The sequence below is a fragment of the Crocodylus porosus genome, unplaced genomic scaffold, assembly GCF_001723895.1.
Source record: "Crocodylus porosus isolate Cpor-Errol unplaced genomic scaffold, CroPor_comp1, whole genome shotgun sequence".
In the NCBI taxonomy this organism is placed as follows: domain Eukaryota; kingdom Metazoa; phylum Chordata; order Crocodylia; family Crocodylidae; genus Crocodylus; species Crocodylus porosus.
In genome coordinates, this window is record NW_017728944.1 from 4,703,403 (window position 1) to 4,722,144 (window position 18,742).

At 57.1% G+C, this 18,742-nt stretch overlaps 1 protein-coding gene across 4 annotated transcripts in view; it reads right to left on the reverse strand.

The window, feature by feature from the left end:
* GHDC (GH3 domain containing) overlaps positions 1–18,742 on the reverse strand; it is a 47,881-nt gene that overhangs the window by 16,934 nt on the left and 12,205 nt on the right. Inside the window, exon 1 of one of the 4 annotated variants that reach the window (XM_019550429.1) lies at positions 458–1,224. The exons of 2 other annotated variants lie outside the window; for them this stretch is intronic. Coding sequence is in view for 1 of the 2 variants with exons in the window: in XM_019550428.1 (XP_019405973.1) it covers positions 39–41 (3 nt within the window). In the remaining variant the exon portion in view is untranslated. Of the gene's footprint in view, positions 1–38; positions 141–457; positions 1,225–18,742 lie in introns of those variants that run through there. One more of the 4 variants, XM_019550428.1, reaches the window with a different exon arrangement.

The window sequence follows — 18,742 nt, forward strand, 5'->3', positions numbered from 1 at the left end:
CTCTGAGCCCAGGGATCCAGAGAGCTCACCTGCCTCACCATTTCACTGGTGCTTTTCCCACAGGGGCATCTCTGCCCCTGGCCTTTGCCTGGACATGGAAGAGCCTGTGCAGTGAAGGGGGGCAGGAACCCCAACAGACCCAGGAGCTGGGAGGAGCAGCCCTAGGGGCCCTGCTGGCTGAGGGGTAAGGCAGCCAGCTGGGCAGCACAGGACAACCAATACTGGCCTCTACTGCCCAGCACTACCTAAGCAGGCTAGCCCTGCCCCACCTGACTCCTGAGCACTAAGCATGATGGCATGAAGTAAGTTTTCATCCCAACAGAGGGAATGAAGCTCCCTGCCCTGCCTTACCAGGTCAGCTGCGCAAACCCCGTATCCATGCCACCCACCCCCACCATGCCCCTGCCTCTTCCATCATCCCCCTGAAGCCCTTTTCCCCAATATCTCACCCACTCACCCAGTGGAGTGGATCCCAGTGGGCAGGAGAGAAAAGGCCTGGCTGGGCCCTCTTCCTAGACTTTATGACTCAGCCCCTTATGAGGGGCAAAGCCTGGGGAAGTGGGGGAGTGCCACGCTGTACCTTGAGTACTTTTCCTGTTCTGCAGTGGCACCCCAAGGTGGGTCAGGCCAGCCCTGATCCCAGCACTATCTCCTGGTCCACACACTACTACCCCACCCAGGAGCTCCAGAGTGGGCAAGCCCAGGACACATCAGACCGGGCTCTGGGTAGTAGCTTGCCAGCAGCAGCCCAGAGTGTGAGGCTCCCTTCTCCTTCCGCCCTGCAAGGTGTGGTGTCCCGATAAGCAAGACAGGCACAGCTCCTCTGCCACAGCCCAGCCCCCAGGAGCTAAGCTAAACATAGGCACATCCTCCCACCATGCAGGGACCCACTGTCTTGGGGCTTCTTCCCACTGGCACACACTCACTACCAGAAACATCACTGGGGCAGGAGCTGCTTTCCCAGGCAGTGCAGCCTCATGGCAGCCCAGGGATCCTGCAGTTAAGGGAAACTAGGCCTCTGCCCAAGCACTGCAGCCAGTTTAGCACCAGAGCAGGCACCCTGCTGCATCTCCTGGGGGAAAGGCATCCCCATTGCCCACCCCCATCCAGCCTATCTTCTCTATGGAGCTCCAGCTAGGCCCCTCATCTTCTGGCTCTGCTGATGGCCATCAGCCCTGGCCTGCAGCCCCCACTATCCAGCCTGGGGAACCTCTCCACCCCAGCTCCAATAACATCCTGTGCTCCCAGCCCCACTCCAGCCAGTCCTCAGACAGGAATGTCCTTCAGCTGACTCCAGTACCGAGACTTTGATTTGGGTGGGGGAGGCATTTTCAACCCCAAAAGGGAGTGAACAACTTGAGATTGATCGATTGGCAGTCCACGCCAGGCGGTGGCGGGGGAGGAGTGGAGGGGAAGGCTGGTTCCAGCTCCCCTCCCCCACACAGCTCTGTCTCAAGGTTATTCCCTAGGCTGAGGCCTTGGAGGAGATAAAACAGCAGCACAGCCCTGAAGTTCCCCTCATCTCAGCTGGGGGAGCCCCTCCATCTGCCCATCCCAGCACTGGGTTCTCAGGCGGCTCTCCAGTCCCCCACACACACACAATCCACCCCCCAAAGTGGGAAGCATCCTCCAGTTGCCCAGCTCCATGCTGCAGTCCATGGGAGCCAGTGGGAGGCTGGTGTGGTTGCTTTACCCCAGTATGGGGCACCAGTCCCAAGGAGGAGCAGTAGGAGGCTCTGGAGAGAGCTGCTATGACTCTAACATTGGGACTGTGCCCCTGAGAGGGGATGGGAGCAGGTTCCCCACAAAGAGTCTTTGTACACACTGCCCTGTGCCTTGTCCTCAGGCATGAGAGCAAGACATAGGGGCTCTTGCTGGTCACTGATCCCACACCTTGGAGCCCAGCCAGGTATGCCAACAGGACAGAGGGCACAGAGCAAGACCAGGCCCTGGGGCGCTCTGGGTACCAGCCTGCCATGGCCAAGGAGGAGAGTTCAACTACACAATTGAAGGGGAATGGCCAGACCCAGGAGCAAAGAAGCCCACAGGTACCTGTGCCCCACAGAGACCAACCAGCAGATGCTGTTCTTGCTGGATGTCACACAGGGGCTTAATAGAGACTCTGTCCCAGCCAGCACTGGCATGAGAAGTCCTCAAGGTGCCATTTCCTCGCTAGGCCAAAAGCTTCCATTTCTTCTCCCCACAGAGCCCTGGACCCAGCAGGAAGTGGCCTTACTGCATGCCAATACATAACAGCAGCAGCATGGCTGCTGCAGGGGAGCAGGGAGGGCTACATGGGCAGTCACAGTACCCCACACCTCTGCCACACACAGACCCCACTCTAGGGCCTAGGCAGCACTGAGCAGGCACCCAGATAATGATATATATAGCACAGCCCCTATGTACACCAGGGGATGAGGAGATAACCTCGGTAGTCACCTTCCGGGGGCAGACTGGAGCCTGAGAGGATAGCCAGGGAACAGGATGCAGACCACAGTGTAGCCAAGTCACAAGGCAGGGTGCCCATTGCTGGCACCCAGAGACACAGAAGAGGGAGCTGGCTGGGGTACCCACCACAACATGCCACAGACAAGGAGGAAACTGCATGGATGGCAGCACTGGAGGGATGGTAGATCCTGGGGGAGAGACCTGGTGAGAGACCAGTGGGGCCGGCCAGTCCCTGCTGCATCACTTGGTTCTGGAGAGAGGGGCTGCCTGGGCCCTGGACACAAACACATTCCTGGGCAGATGGCAGACTCCAACTTGTCTCAAGCTGCCAGGACCAGAGCCGAGCAAATGCAGCTGGAAGAGGGGAGGGACAGGGGATGGTGCACACAGGCTTGGAAATTTTCAGGAAAATCAAGGGGTGTTTTTGGAGCAGCTCTGGGATTTAACTTACTGGAAGACATCCAGGCACCCCTCAGCAAACCCCCAGCATCAACCCCACCAGCACCATGGACTGGCAAGTGCTGGGGAAAAAACAGTGACTTGAAGGCCAGACAGTAGAGGGGGAGGCTGCAGGCAAGGAGCAGGCGGATCCAGCCCCTCCACTAGAGAGGTCTGGGGCCAGTTCAGCATCAGTGGCTGGGAAGAGCCCTGGGCTGTAGGGTGTAGGTAAGTGCCTGTGAGGTGAGGCCTGGTGATGGGGCCAGCACAAGGCCACACAGATCGGACGTTCTTCAAAGGGAAGCCTGAGGGCTGACTGAAGGAGATGAGGATGGTCAGGGAGCAGAAATGATCCGGCATAGCTAACCACAGGAAGAGGCTGAATTCTCACTGAGGGGGACTTCTGAGACCAACATCAAGGCCCATAGTTCAGGCATCTGCTGCCCCATTTACAGTGCAAGAGGAAGCCAGGCAGAAGCCAGGGACACCGCAGCCTCGGTTCCGATTTGCTGGGAGGCGCCAGCCACTAGTGTGACGCTGCCTCAGACAGCCCTGCACTATCCATCATGAGATGGGCAGGGGGCAATACCAGCCTCAAGGGCAGCTTCCAGCTTCAAGGGCAAGTGGCTGGATTTAGCATGGGGTAACAAGGCTTGATGGGAGTTTGGAGAGGATGGGAGGAAAACAGGAGCATGCTGGAATCCCTGGTGCCCCTCGCTCCTGCCCCATAGCCCCCTGATAGCCTAGACCAGGGCTCCCTCCAACTCTGCTGCTGCCCCTCACTCCCACCCCACAGTCCATGCCTCCAGTGTGCTCTCAGTCCCCAGGCACACTGGCATCGCTCTGTGCTGTTCTCTGCCGCCTCCATGGTACTGAGCTAACCCCCTCCTCCTCCTCCTCCTCCCCGCCCCCCCACGCAGGCATGGGGTGCTGCCCTTTTAATCCAGATGATTTTTCCAATCAAGAGCAGCTGGACTGGATCAGCCGGGAGTGGGGGAGAGGGGGAAGGAGGAGGGACCTGGGGTCACTCCTCAGGCTGAGTACATTCCCTCGGGTTCCTACAAGGCACCGCAGCCTCACCGCTGCCACTGGAGGGAGCTTGAGGAGATACGGGAGTCCAAAGACTCCCTGGTTGCATGGCAAAGAGCCTTGTCAGTGGGAGGGGGCTCCTCCCCTGCCCCTGGCTCTTGCCCCCTGGGGCAGAGCAGCAAAGGGCACACTCTGGTGCTAATCCCTAGCTTGGCCCCTCAGCACACCCCAGACCTCCCCAGGGTCAACACCTCAGCAAGAGAGAAGCTTCAGGCTCTGGCAGCCCTTACCCAAGTGAGCCCCCTCCCCCAGCATGGTGAGGTCCTTGGCCTGACAGCCCAGTTTATTTTAGCTCTTTTTTTCCTTCCTTCCTTCCTCCCTCTGGCTCTGAGCGGTATCCTGCTGGCTGCTCAGTCACCCTTGGTGGTCAGGCCCCTCAAGGCCTGCTCCCTGCTCAAGCACAGCAAGCCCCTTCCCAACCCCATCCTTCTACCACCCCACATCCAACCCTGTTTTGGCCTGTTTAGAGCAGATTCAGGCTCAGAGGCCCCAGCACCCATGGTGCCTGCTTTGACATGGAGTCTCTGGAGCTGGGCACTGCTGGATCACCTAGGCATCACATCCCTCCCCTACCCCCATCTCCATGCCAGGCACCACACTCAGCCCCACACCTGCTGTCCCTCAGCTCCACTGGACAAACAGACACACAGACACCCAGCAACAGCCCTGTCTTTCAGCCAACCCCCCTGATTATGGGCCGTTTCCCTTCTTTCCTCTGACATAGAAAAAACCACAGCTCTCCTCGACTGAGACCCCCTTCTTCCCCTCAACCTAAGCTCATTGGCAGTACCACCATCACCACAGTTCAGTCGTGTATGGAGGCATAGCAAGCATCCTCCAAAGCAACACCAGACCCCCAATGCCCACAGCCTGACAGGCACATACTGGGGCAGTGCCACCTCGCTGGCAAGATGAAAGAAGAACTGCATAGACAGGCCCAATTCCCCTGAGCTGGGACAAGGACAACCCATGAACCCACCAGCTAAGACACCTTGCCCCCCCTGCCTGGACCCAGGCAGGGTGCCCCAATGTACAACCCCCCACACATGCACCCCAACCCCTGCCCAGCTAGGGTGCCCTGCACCCAATGCGATGAAGCAGCAGGATGTGAGGCATACTGTTTTTCTGGCTTCCAGCCACCGCGCCTGCCTGACAGATGGAGGCGGGGGCTGCAGGGAGCGTGCCAGGCAAAGGGAGGTGCATGAGAAACATGGAGGGGCTCTCCAAAGTGCAGCGTGGAGGCCTGACCTTCCCATAGCAGGGAAAAAGCTGAGATGCCCCCCAAACTCCCTTCCACTGGCTATAGAGCCTTTTCTCACTCTAATCACAACCCAGTCTGCCCCATGGAGCACTGAGGAAGGAAGCCACTGTGACTGCCTGGCACTCATCTGTCATTTTACTCCAGAAAGCATGACCTGAGCAGGAACAGTGTCCTATACACCTCCCCATACAACATGCCATGCTATGAATGCCAGAGGCAGCCTGCTCTTGGGGTCCGTTTTGCTGCTAAGAGCTGTGGGAAAAAGAACCAGAACCCCAGGCAGCAAGATGTGCCCTCTGAAGTGGAGCTCTCCCTGGAAATGTGCGAACAGGGTCCACAGATAAGGATGGAGAGAACTAACAATCGGGACCCTCATCCCACTGGGCTCCAGTGAGTGGGAAACCCTAGAGAGAAGGGAGAACCCAGCCCAGGCTGCTCCCAGACCTACACCCCTTTGCCCAGTCAGGCCAAAGAGGAGGCACAGTCTGGCACAAACACCATTGTCCAGTTCCACCTGCCTTGTAAGGGGCCAGTCCTTGAGTATCCCTCAGAGCTGCCCCCCAAGGCAAATCCCCAAGGTCAGCCGTGATCACAAAGAATGATGGTTACAGCAATGCTTTCACCTACTGGCATGGGGGAGCGCAGGGAGACTCCCGGGCTCCTCAGACCCAGCTGAGATGATGGCACCTTTAACCTGGACCATGGTAGCCATCAAGTTTCCATACAGCCATAACAAGACATCCTGCCCCACAATCCCTGCACATGCCCTGGTGGTATCAGCCAAGGTCCCAGCCTCCCCCCAAGGCTCCAAGGAAGCCAAGATCAGGGCACACCCATGGCAAGGATGGCTCCTCTTTGGGTCTTTTCCACCGCTCTTTTCCAGAGGAAACGAGCCATGTCCCTTGTGCCCAAGTCCCAACCCAGTGAAAGTGACTCACAACAGGGGAAATTAATTAGAACAAAGGGGGCTGTGCTGTGGCTTGGAGCCTTTAGCAGGGGGGCGTTGTACAGCAGGGCTGGGAGTGTGGTTATGGGATGGATTTAATTAAGCAGTGCAGCAGGGAGAAGGTTTAATCCAGCACTTCGAGATGGCAGTGAGTCGCATCTAATCTCGCTGCCGCCCCAGCCCCAGCACAAAGCCTCTCTGGGCTCCCTGTCAGTTGCCTGGCTGGGCACTGGGGAAGCGGGGGGGTGAGGGGGCACCTCAGGACAAGCAGTGTTGAGCTTCCAAAATAATGGCTTCACAACATGTAATGTCCCCAGCCCATGGGAGATAGCCTGGGAGGCTGTTTCTAGGTCCCATGAGGTACAAAACTGCCCTAAAGATTGGACCTGGGTCTCTGGTGTCGGGGTGGTGTAGAATTAAGATGGTGCGCATTGGAAATCACAGAGTACTGTATACAGAACGGAGAGTGAATCCAACTGGCCAGGTAGGCAGACTCTACCCTCTACATTGCCGCCTCTACCAACGCCAGGCAGGGATGCCTGCACACGGCACTTGCAGCTGGGGCAGAACATCACTTGGAAGGAAAAGCTGTCCAGGCTGTGGGTTTGAATTCAGGGGAGGGTCAGGGGCTCAAGTGGCCCTGCAAATCCAACAACACCAGTCCCAGGCCTCTGCTCCCTCAGTAAAGCTACAGCTGTTGCCTGGCTCCCAGCAGCAAGGAGGGAGTTGCCTTCCCAATATGCATTCTTGGGCACAAAGGAACTGGATGGATGATCTCATCCAGGAGCCTGTGGAAGCTGGAACTGTTATGATTACATTGTATACAGGCCAGCAGGCCGGGCAGCCTCAGAGGAAACCCCAGGGACAGGACAGTGGGTGGTTGGGACTGAGGATCACTGGCCAAGTTGCCGGGGCTAGGAACTGGTACAACATGGGGCTGAAGTTTGGGATCAAAGGGCATCTTTTAAAGCAGGGGCGGGCAATTATTTTGGGCAGAGGGTCGCTTACTGAGTTTTGGCAAGCCATCGAGGGCCACATGACAGGTAGCCCAGGGCAGATAAATATTAATTTTCTAAATGTTTAGGGGCCTCGCAGGCCGGATAGAATGGCCTGGTGGGCCGCATCCGGCCCCCGGGCTGCATTTTTCCCACCCCTGTTTTAACGGGACCGTCACTCCAGATTGTCAACCCCAGTCTGTGTCCCCAGCTCTGGCAGGAGATAGGGACACTCTTGTCACCCTCACAGCACGGGGGAGGGCACTGTGCTGTAAGAATGCTGGACATGATACGTGAGCCAGCTGCAAGCCTGACGGACAGGTCATGTGGACACCAGTGACCAGTGGCAGAGATGTTGAGGGAAAGAGTGACACGCAACAGGCAGGGTCTGGCTCTGTACACTCTTGGAGGTCCCCAGCAAACCTGAGCAGGACTCTTTCTCTCTGCCGGCTCACTTCCCAGCTGATGGAGATCGAGCCTGGCCTGGGGCTCACTGCATGGGTCACTTCTCCTGGCTCAGGTACAGGATCTTATTGCATCCCACGCTTTCCATTCTCCCCTCACTGCCAGATTGCTCTAGAAAGCCAGCTCCTTGCCAGGGATGGCAGCCTCCGCACCAACAGGCCCTGGCTCCCCATTAGGTGAGGCCCACTTAACCATCTTCTTGGCCTCTGGCAGTCGCAACCACTGCCTCCCCCAGCCTGGGGGCTTCCCCAGGGCTGGAAGAGGAAGGAGCAGAAGCTGGAAGTCAGCCCTACAGCTGACAGAAAGCAAGAGGCTCCAGGGCTGTTGCCACAGTGCTTGGGGCTCAAAAACAGGGCCAATGCACAAGCAGTCTCTGGTGGCACCGGCTGTGAGGGAGGTTGGTGCCCACTGGGCAACATGGGCAATGACATTACCCAAACACTGTGGGGCCCTGAACAGCCACCAGGAGAGCCTCAGCTTTTAGTCACTGCCACCCAGCTCTGGAGCCAGCCACAGAGCTGAGGTGAGTGGCACCATTTCACACAACCCTGGCTGCCGAATCCTGGTTTTTAAGATGCTGGGACTTGCTGGCTGGCACCATATTCCCCCACTGGATCACTTAACAGGGCAGAGGTGACCCCACTCCAGAACAAATGGTCTCTCAAGAGCTGCCCTGCTAGTTTGATTAACACCCGGTTGCCCATTTGGCAGCAGCTTGGCAAGTGCCCAGGAGGCACAAGTCAGGCCAGTCACTGGTCCCTCGGGTGGCTGAGTGTTTGCCGGGGTAACAGCGGGGTGAGGGGACTCCAACTGAGGCCAGCTGCCTCTGTCAAGCCATGAGAATACAGGCCTCAGGGCTTCCTGTGTGGGTCGGGGGGGGGGACCGTGGCTGCAGTGTTTAAAAGCTCAAAGCAAGACTGACCTGCCAACAAAGTGCCCAAGGACTTCAAAACAAATGGCAAGTGTCCAATGGAGGGCTATATCAGGATCAGGCCACCGCAACTGCAAGGTTGCAGCTGGTGGGTTGTCTCAGCAAAGCTTGTCTGTAACCAGCCCAGCTCAGACAGTGTTAGAGAAGCCCCAGAGGTAAAGATGTTGTCCTGACCAACTGACTCCCTTGGGTCCTTAACCTCTAGTCATTAGTGCCAGGCTTGGAGGCCATGCTAGCTCCCCTCAGCTCCACAGGGCTCATCCAGGAAGCCTCTTTTTCCTAGTACAGCATTTCAGAACAGTGGTGCTAGCCCACGCCAGCCCAGACCCCAGGGACAGACAAGGCACAAGGGAAAATGGGGTACTGTGAATATCTTATATGGGAGCAAGAGGGACCCAGCGGAATTTCAGGGAAAAGAAAAAATTGAGCAAAGCTGTCATGTCTGCAGGGTGCCCAGGCACCCACCAAGGAAGGAGACGGTGGAAGGGAGCCTGTAAGGATGTGGAGGTATCTGCTGGCATCACAGGACACCTCCTTGTCTGGCCTCCCCATTCACCTGAAGACCAGCAGCAGGAGCAGGGCTCAAGTTGGCAGGGGAGATCCAGGGGTAACTCAATTTTCTTATGGCTGAAAGCCAAAGCCTTAAAGATTGGTGCAGACCTGGAAAATCCAGCACAGCTGGGAGGGACATATCAGTGGGGACAGAGGGTGACTCCCGGGGCTGGGGGGGTATAGGCAGGCATGACAAACCCAGGAGTCATATAACATGGCATCTTTATTGTCTCTATATTTGGAGCAGGATCAGACTTCCTCCGTCATCACCAAAACACCCTCCCCAGAAAATCCAGGGCCTGGTCTTACAGAACCAACCTGAACCTTGCATCTATGACCCCTTGGGGCAGCCTCCATAGTCCTTGCTCCCACATGGGTGCAGATGCTGGCTGCCTGGCCTTGCGGGGAGATCTCAGTTCCCTTCAAAGCTCAAGGCAGGCTTGGACTGCATTTGGGATGAGGGCCCAGGGGGTAAATGGCCTGAACCCCTTTACCTCACTCTTATCCAGGCTCTGGGCCATGGAGGGATCCTGGTACCTCTCTAAGGGGATGAATCCTACCCCCTTCTGGCTGGGCATGCCCAATTCCCCAGACTGTTCAGCAGCTGGCTGCATGGCAACCCACCATGCATTGGCCATGACCCCTGCCCTGCCTAGAGACCCTTGGCCCTGGGCAGCCTGTTCATAAAAAGAGCAGAGCCCAGTGCCTGGGTGGTGAAATCTAAGCACATCACTCCTCCCTTGCACAGGATGGTTCCACCCACACACCTGCCTGCAGCCAGCCGGTGTTCACCCACGCTCCTGGGCTGGCCGCAGGCACGGGACCATGCAGCCATGCTCATGCCCACCACAGCTGCACATGCAGGGTCACTGCCTAGCTTCCTTCTTATCCCAGGGGCACCGCCCCATACCACACCACACCCTGGGCTGCCCTGTATGGGGCCTGAAAGCAGAAAACAGGAAATCTATCCGGAAAGGAAATGCTGGGTGGGGAGCCTGCCTTGATCAAACGGCTGGCGTGACCTCCCATCCAGATGCAAGCTTGCTGAGTGCAGGAGCTGCCCCCAATGCCGCCACACAGAAACTGAATCTGTAACCCGCGCCCCCCCGCCCCAAACCCCATGAAAGCTGACAGTGAGATAAAAGTGAACTTGGTCTGTTTCTGCTGGGGCAACAGTGCATGCATCTCTCCTCTTTGCCAAAGCCCCCTGGGGGTGGGGTCTGGGCACCTGCCACTGAAAATCAATAGCAAATTCCCAAAAGAGTACTTCCTGCAGTGCTAGCTCTGCTCCATTTTGCAGGTGGGGCACCCCTCTCAGCATAGGAGGCTATGTGAAGGCGGGTTTGGGCTGTTAGATTGCAATTGCTCAGCTTATTTCAGTTTTATGGCATAGTGGTTTCCCACTGCTACAGGAACAACCTCCCCAGTTGCAGCAATGCACGCTGGGAGGGTTTGTTCAATCCTGGACCTGCACCCTGGGTGGCAGCTGCCGGTGCATGGCTGGCGCTGTCCAGACTTGCAGGAGGAAGCAGGCCACCAAGCTCCCACTCCACCTGGCACACTGTCTACTCCCTCTGCCAAGGGGCAATCCCCAGCCCCTGGAGCTGTGTGTGCTGCTTGAGGATGTCAGAGCACTCTGCAGACATTGCAGGCATTTGCATCCAGGTACCGGATGGAGCTAACCACATGCCACCAGTCTCCTGTGATGCGAGACTGCAACCGCCAGCTGGCTTCATCAGCCCCACTCGGTGGAAGGAAGAGACGAAGCTAGTGCTTCCAGGCAGCCCATTACAGGGGCGTTTTCCAGCCTGGTCCAGGGCCCTGGGGAAGCTCTGCTAATCTAAGTGCTCTGTGAGGCGTGAGCCTGGAGTGGCTTAGACAGCCCAGGGCTCTGCTGAGCAGCAGCTCCCGCTAAGGTGATAAGTAGGTCAGATCTGGAAGTGCCAGGACACCACTGGCTGTCCCAAGGGGGCATGCAGCCACTACTGCCTGCACCCCTGCCCTGTGAAGAAGAGGAGAGGGGAAGAGAGCCCTGCAGGTCTGGGACTATGGCCTCTGTGCAGCAGCACAGACGGATGTTGCCCAAGCACTGCACACTTCACACCTGCCGATGTGAGCACTGGCAGGGGAAAAAACAGACCCAGCTTCTCATGGGGGAAGGCTGAAACTGAACTCTCCCCAGCAGGGGGGCTGAGTTTGGCACAGCCACCCAACCACACAGTTCAGTATCTCCCTGCTGCATCTCTCAAGGGCACAAGGGTCTGTGCCTACAGCAAACCCTGCCTCAAAGTTACTGTACTCCTCATACCACTCCAGGGGCCAGGCTGTCTTTTCCACAGTGCCTTGACAGCACATGTTACCTGACTCTGTAGCCAGCTCCCTTCCACAGCCCATGTGCTAGCTAGCTTCATCTTAGGTCCTACCAGAGCTCGTGAATTGCCAAGTGAAACAAGTCACTCATGAGCATCAGGGAAGGTCATGTTCAGCTGGCCATCAAGCTGGGCAGCCCCCTCCCTTCCCATCACACCAACACCCCGGTCTGAGGGGTATTTTATGCTTGTGAACGTGTGAGAGAGAAAGAAACTGAAAGCATTTGAGGCATATGCATGTCAAATGTAGCAGATTTGACACACTGCACAGAGCTGACGGATGGAGGGAGGGAGGGAGGGAATAACGAGTCACTCATCATCATGCAGACACCTGGATCATGGCAAGAGATGACCCCACATTGTGAGGCCCATTGCCCACCCTGCCCCAAACTCACTTCATGAAGCAGGAGAGGCCGTTCTGGGTACTGAATTGCTCCCAAGTGAAAGGTGGGGGAACCTGTCGGCAGCAACAATGGAAAGGTTCCCGTCTTGCACGATGCCTGTGGGGGAAGCTCCAGCTTCCCCTGCCACTCCCGATGGACAGTGAGTGGGGTGGGAAGGGAAGGGACCCACAGCACCAAGTGCTTTGCCTATCTGTACCCTACCAGCAGTACCCCCAGGAGTAGGCAACCCCTGCACTGCCGCTGAAAAGCCCTCTATCCCTTTCTCCCCTGCTGTGATGCTGATAGAGTGCTTGGCATCAGCTTGCCACCCCATCCCCCCCAGGCTCTCTACATCCCTTGGCCCCTCTAGCCCACCGCCTCCTCTTCTCATCTTCTGCATCAATCAAAAGCTGTTTGGAGCCAGGAGTGGCCATTTGTTACATGTGTGTGCAGCCCCCTGCACCACCACAGGCCCCAGCTCTGAGCCTTCCTGCAACAGAGAGCAGCAACAATCCCTTCCCCCCTCATCTCAGAGATACGTCAGCTCATGGCACCAGATGGGCTGGGGCAGGGGGCCTTGCCAGGCAGCGCAGCAGCTCATAGTTGCCAACCTGGCCTAACTGAAGTGCCACATTCCAAGAGGCAATGTGACTCGCAATGGGTCAGAGCGGGGGGACAGGGCCCCAGTTTTCCAGCTACCAACCCAGTGCCCTGTCCATTGGGTCATACTGCCTCTGTGTCTCCCTCTGCTTAGGCCTGCAGAGCCAAAAAGAGGTAACAAGCACGCAGCACCCAGGAAGCAGGGAGCTGGAACAGGAGCAGCCAACTCCAAGAGTACAAGAATCCTCCTCCATCCCAAAGTGAAAAGGCCATGGGAGACACAGGCCAGGCTGAGAATCACTGCCCCAGGGGGATGGGAGTGGGCAGCCGGGCACAGCCAGGGCTTTTCTAGATCAGTTTATTCCCTGCCAAGAAGATAGAAAGTGACACACATGCTCCCCAGCAGCACCAGCTGCTGCCTCGCAGCATGGGGCTGGCGACTGCAAGCCCTCCCGCAGGTGCTGCATCAGCGTCATGCCCCTGGCACTGCTCCTGAAGCTCACGCGGGAAATCGGGGGTGGGGACAGGGCTGTCATCCCAGGTTAGAGAGGAGGAAAGCAAGGCTCTGGGAAGAGGATGTGTCATGCTGCAGAAACTGGCAGACCTGCATCCCAGCACCCTGCCCTGCTTGTTCCCTGCTCCATGCTCAGAGCTGGGAACAGAACCCAGGAATCCTGAATCCCAGCCCCACCCTGCTCTCAAGACCCTAAACCTTGCCATTTCCAATCTAGGTACTGAAGAAGCACCTGCAGGTCAGGCATAGAGTGGAGCCATATTTCTCCATCTCGGAACACCGTTTCCTTGAGGCAGAGCCCTGCATAAAGTCAAGGCTTCATTTCAGCCACCAGCAAGGTGTAAATCTTTTCCACTGCTCCTTCCACTAGCCCCAGACGAGACCAGTGCCATGCTCTGTCCTGCTGCATGGGGCGCACTTCACCGGGGTCTCAGGATTCCAGTGCTTGGGAGACCCAATTGCCCAGCTGGGCAGCCAGCCTCTGCTCTTCCCCTCATAGCTGGCCCATCTGCCTGTACAAATTAATTCCCCCCTGGCCCTGCTGGAAACCCCGCTCCCTTTGCAGAATAACTCAGCTCCAGTTCATGCTTCTGCTTAACCCCCAACCATCTGCTGGCCCCACTCTGCCCAGGGGCCTCTGACAGACCAAGGTTAATCCTAACCTTGCTTATGCCCCACTTCACCAGCCTCCCTAGACCCAGGACCCCAGAAGCACAGCAGTAACTGCTGACAATCCAGTCATGTGGAGACTTAGCAGCAGAGGCACCACATGCGGGTGAGGGGGTCCCACAAGGGATGCATGTCCACCTCCCCATCTCTAAAAGTGCTGCTTAATTATTTATGGTGGCACGTCAGAGCACACAGCACTAGTGGCTGAGGCCTCGTGTCTGGACTGCATCAGGTCTCTGCGGAGGGGAGAGGGGGGAGGGGATCGGGTGGGAGTGAGGATGCCTGTGTATTAATGATGTCTATCTAATATCCTTCCCCTAATGAAGGGACCTGTTAATGGCAATGTCCCTTCCCCCAGCAGGGCACAGTTGAATCCAGAGGTTTTAAATGGAGCCACATAACCACCAGAGTGCCGAATAGGTCACAGGTTTGAGTCTAACAGCCCAGGCCTCTGAACAGGCCCTGCTGATTGTAAGCCAAAGCAGTCCACTACTAGCAAAGGGACAGGAACACCTGAGCCTTCCCTGTGGGGCCTAAGGCCCCACCTCAGGGACCTATTCCCCACCTCAGGGACCCCTGTGGGGCCTAAGGCCCATCACCATTCAGGGACAAATCACCCCTAAGCAAAGGTGACGTGACAAGCACAGTCCCCCACACGGCAGGGGCCCTGCAGCCCCATTCCCCAGTGCAGCCAGCTTGTCTGGCCTCAGACACAGACAAGGGCCAGGATGAATCCCTATCTGCTTCTGATCCAGTCCTACCAGGACCAGCAGAGGTGACAGTGCCAGGCTAGACCAAGGGAACCCAGTGAAAATGGATGCTGGATCTACTTAGGAGCAAAATGTCTTGGCTCTCAGAATCTTCTCAGCATCAGCTAATGCACCTCGTCTGCTCACTGAGCCGGCAGCACTCAGTCCTGTGTAGATGGAGGAGCTGCCCACTGCCTTGCCTGCCCCACACCCACCCCAGCCTCCTGCGTAGAAAGGAGCCTGGTGGCTTGGCAATAACATGAGCCTGGGCTCAATTACAGCCCCCCAGGCTAGCCCCACCTCCCAGAAACAGGCTCACTGAGCTGCACTCTGGACTTTCCACCAGCTCCCACCCTGCCACCAGCCTCTGAAACCAAGCCAGTTCCAGCATGGCCAGTCTCATGTCAGCTCGGCACGGAGATGACATCTAGCCAGCACAGGGCCTGCAAAGTGACCCTGCTCCCAGCCCAGAGAGGGTCCTGATTTGCACAGCACATGGAGCAGAGGCAGGGGCTACTTGGAAGCATCCATTCCATTTGACAGCCAGCTCAGGCACTGGCATGATATGTTTCCCATTACAGGTGGGTCTAAGCCAGAGGCTGCTCCATCCTGCTGAGCACATGCTCCTGCAGAAAAGGCTGGAATGCAGGAGCCAGACCCAGTTCCTTTCTCACCCAGTAAGTCTCTGCTGGCCAGGGGGTGAGGGTGAAATAGAGGGAGCATCCCTTCATGGGACTTGGGTAGAGTGGAAGTGAGGGGCTGCAATCTGCTCAGAGCTGCCCTGTCCCAAACACATGTCCTCTGCCAGCCCTGAGACACTAGGGACACAGCAAGAGAGGGTCTTTCAAAAGAGATAAGCTGCCTAAGAGATGCCTCAGAGCACAGATGTCTGCCAGGACAAGTCTCCCTCACAGAAGAGCAGGGAGGCAGCATTCACCTATGTCTGTCCCCTACCCATGTGCCCCTTCTGCAGCTGGCATGTGCCCCCTTGCCTCAGGGACAAGCAGGAAAGGAACTGTAGGAAAGCTGTCCACAGTGGATAGGCTCAAACAAGGTGGGGTTTGTTGGCTGGTGCCTGCTGCATTCACACAGGATCTGATGCCTGCTCCCAGCCCTAGAAGAGGAGGAGGAAGCAGAAACAAGGGGTATGTAAGATATGGCAAAGCCTGCCAGCAGGCATCTGAGTTCCTGTGTGTCCTGCCCTAGAATACATATGGGAGGGCACTGAAGAGCAGTAGAAGTGAAACAAACTCAGCGCATAAGTAACTCCTGAATCTCACAGCTGCAGGGTGCAGCCAACCAAGGCAGACTGCTCAAGGACCTGATTTCTTGTGGGGACCTAGCACCTGAGAGAAAGCCAAACCCTGCAGGATTTAGAAGATGGGTTCAAAGCTGAAAGGTTAAGGCCAGAAGGGGAGCAGTAGGATCATCTTAACTGGATTTCCAGGGAGGTATGGTACCTCCCCCAGTGAGCCCAGTCTCCTGACCATACAGCCTGACCATAGACAAGAACAGCTCCTTCCACCAAGTTCTGCAGGGATGAAGCAGCATGTCCCATCTCTCTGCACCCAGGCCTGGATGCAGTTCCTAGCTGGAGATGAAACATCCCTGCTTTAAGGCAGCTTTCCCATGCTCAGAGCACAGAGTGACTGATGGCCTTTCCATGGAGCAGTCCTAGAAACATCACGTGGCATTATTGCTTTTTGAAGTATTTGTCCCAGACAGTGCTGGTTGCTGGAGAAAGGAGTCAAGTGAGCAGGGATTGTTCTAGGAACAGGAGAACCCTGCTACGTCCCCATGGAATGAGCCATTCAGCTCAGCTAGTGCAGCAAGTGAGGACAGCGTTTGAATGCTAGTGGCTGCGTCGGGCTGTGAGCAGCACTGGGAAATCGCTTCTGATGCAGGCTGCCCAGGGAGGCAGGGAGACCCCAGGCACGCATGACAGCTCACACACTTGGCGTTTTCAGGGCATACACAGGCACGCACACACTGAGAGCTCGCACCAGCTTCTCAGAGGCGATCTGAGTTACACAACGAGGCTTGATGAGTTGCCTGGAAAGCAGGGAAACGGCACGGGAATAACAGCACTTATAATTATCCTGTGACACACGTTAGGAAGATGGCTAATTCTCTCTTTCCAAAGACAACAAGGTGCCTGAGAAAGGAGCCTGCGGAAGGGGGCTGCAGCCTGGGAAGCAGCCCACATACACCAGGTATTAATAGTACAGGAGCTATTTTGTCTTAAAATAGGCTGCTAGAAGTGGGGAGGCGGGTCTTGGGCAAAGGCGACCTACTGTATAGGCAAGTGATGGTGACGCAAGCACAATTAGGGGGACAGATTTAGACTTGAACGCACAATGCTTCTGGTTTCCCCATTGCCTCCCCAGAGTGGGAACAACCCAGAGTCCATCTCTCACTAGCAGCCCCTTCACATCCTCCCTCCACCACCCATATCTCTGGGCAAGAAGACTCTTATTGGAAAGTTCAAGAGTGCTGGTCATGCAGGGATCCAAGCAAACAGTTCCTCCTTGCACCCAAAAGCAAGAAGAAAGGACAAAGACACTCACATGTTAGGATGATGCCCTCACAATGCATGTAAGCACACCAAGGTCCTTCTGAACAGACATGACACCAAACGCAGAAGCTGCATGCCTTTCTGTGTATTAATAACATCAGTGATCTGCAGGTATCCTATGGAGCCAGGCCCTGCCCCACAGAGCTTATAACACTGGTATGGTGACACTCAGGCAACCTAAACCTTGCTGCATGAGTACAACTGCAACCAACCGCAACTCTGAGGAACACAGAGAGCCACCAGTCCCCAGTCCTGCTTTGTCACTCCGGCACCCCATCCCCGTGGCCTCCACCACATGCCAGACCCCCTGCAACAGCTGAGAACGCAGGCCTGGGAGGGAACGTCTGGGTCACCAAGTCCAGTCCCCTGCCACCTCAGGCAGACACGTGACAGACCTTTAGTCCAAAGGGGTCCATAAATCTAGCCGCTGGGGCAGATCAAAGCTGCAAGACACCCCCAGCAGCAAGCTAGGATCTTCAGCACTGAAAATGAGAGACCTCAGAAACTCCTTTGTCAACCAGAGTCCAGGCTACAGCCAACAGCCCAAGCTACAACAGATGCTACAACTGAACCTCATGGCTCCCTGAATCTCTTCCCAAAGGTGCAAGTGAGTGCCACCTGGCACTGGGAAACAGGATATAAATAAGCTGCTGGCACCAGAGAGCCCCGCTGGGGATGCAGCAGGCAGGGACTGTGCTGAGCCAGTCCCACAGGAGTAGCCAGCAGGGCAGATGGAAAGGCTTGCCCCCCTCATGTGCTTGTAGCCAGAACCTGTGCTGCAGGGGGTCCATCCTGAGTCACTAGGAGGCCATCCCTGCACACTAACAATGCTGAGGGCAGTGAAGCCAGCCTTTGCCCCTCTGAGGAAAGCTTTCTGTCCCTCTTCCCCCCCCAGCTTTCTATCCACTCCAGGGAAGCCCAGCTGAGATGGAAGCTTCCCACCACTCAGCCTGCCCCTGGGGACCCCAGCTGCGTGCCCTTGCATGCACTAACCCCCTCGGCTAACTTCCTCTCGCAATCAGCCAGCTGCTTCCCTCACACCCCAAGCCTCCTGCCCTGGGGCAACCCACTGCTGGGTCCCACCCCCCAAGCCCTTGCCAGAGGCACTGGAGTGGGCAAAGACTGCCCCTTGCTTTACTTTCTCCCCCGCACCCACCCCTGCCAACCCAACACCAAGCATGGAGCCATGCGCTGGGGACTGGGACAACCACCCCCGACAGCCTGCTCTCAGGTGGAGAACCCCACAACTTCTGGGAGCATGAGCACATTCAGCTGAGGGCTGACATGAGGGGACCCCGGGGTGAGGTGAGCCCGCGTGTGAGGGGACACCAGGATCCCCAGAAGCAGGAGCTTGTTCCCTGGCGGTTGCAAGAGTCCCCCGCCCCCAGCCTGCTCCCAGGGGAAGGAATGCGGTGATCTCCCGGAGCAGGAGGCCATCCACTGCAGCTCACGCAGCCTCCCCCTACAGCCTGCCTGGGGGCAAAGGGACCCCACGATCTCCGGGAGCAGGAAGCCACACAGGGACTGGAACAGCCCACCCCAGAGTGAAAGGACCCCACGATCTTGAAACCCATAGCCTGGCGCTCACACAGCCTGTCCCCAGAAGCCTGAGTGCATGCCCTGGGGCTGCCCCCAGGAGCCCATGCCCACGCCCTGGGGCTGGCACAGCCTGCCCCTCAGCGTGCCCCCTACCCCCGGGTGCCCAAGCCCATGCCCAGCGGCTGGCACAGCCTCCCCCAGCCTGCCCCACGGTGCCCC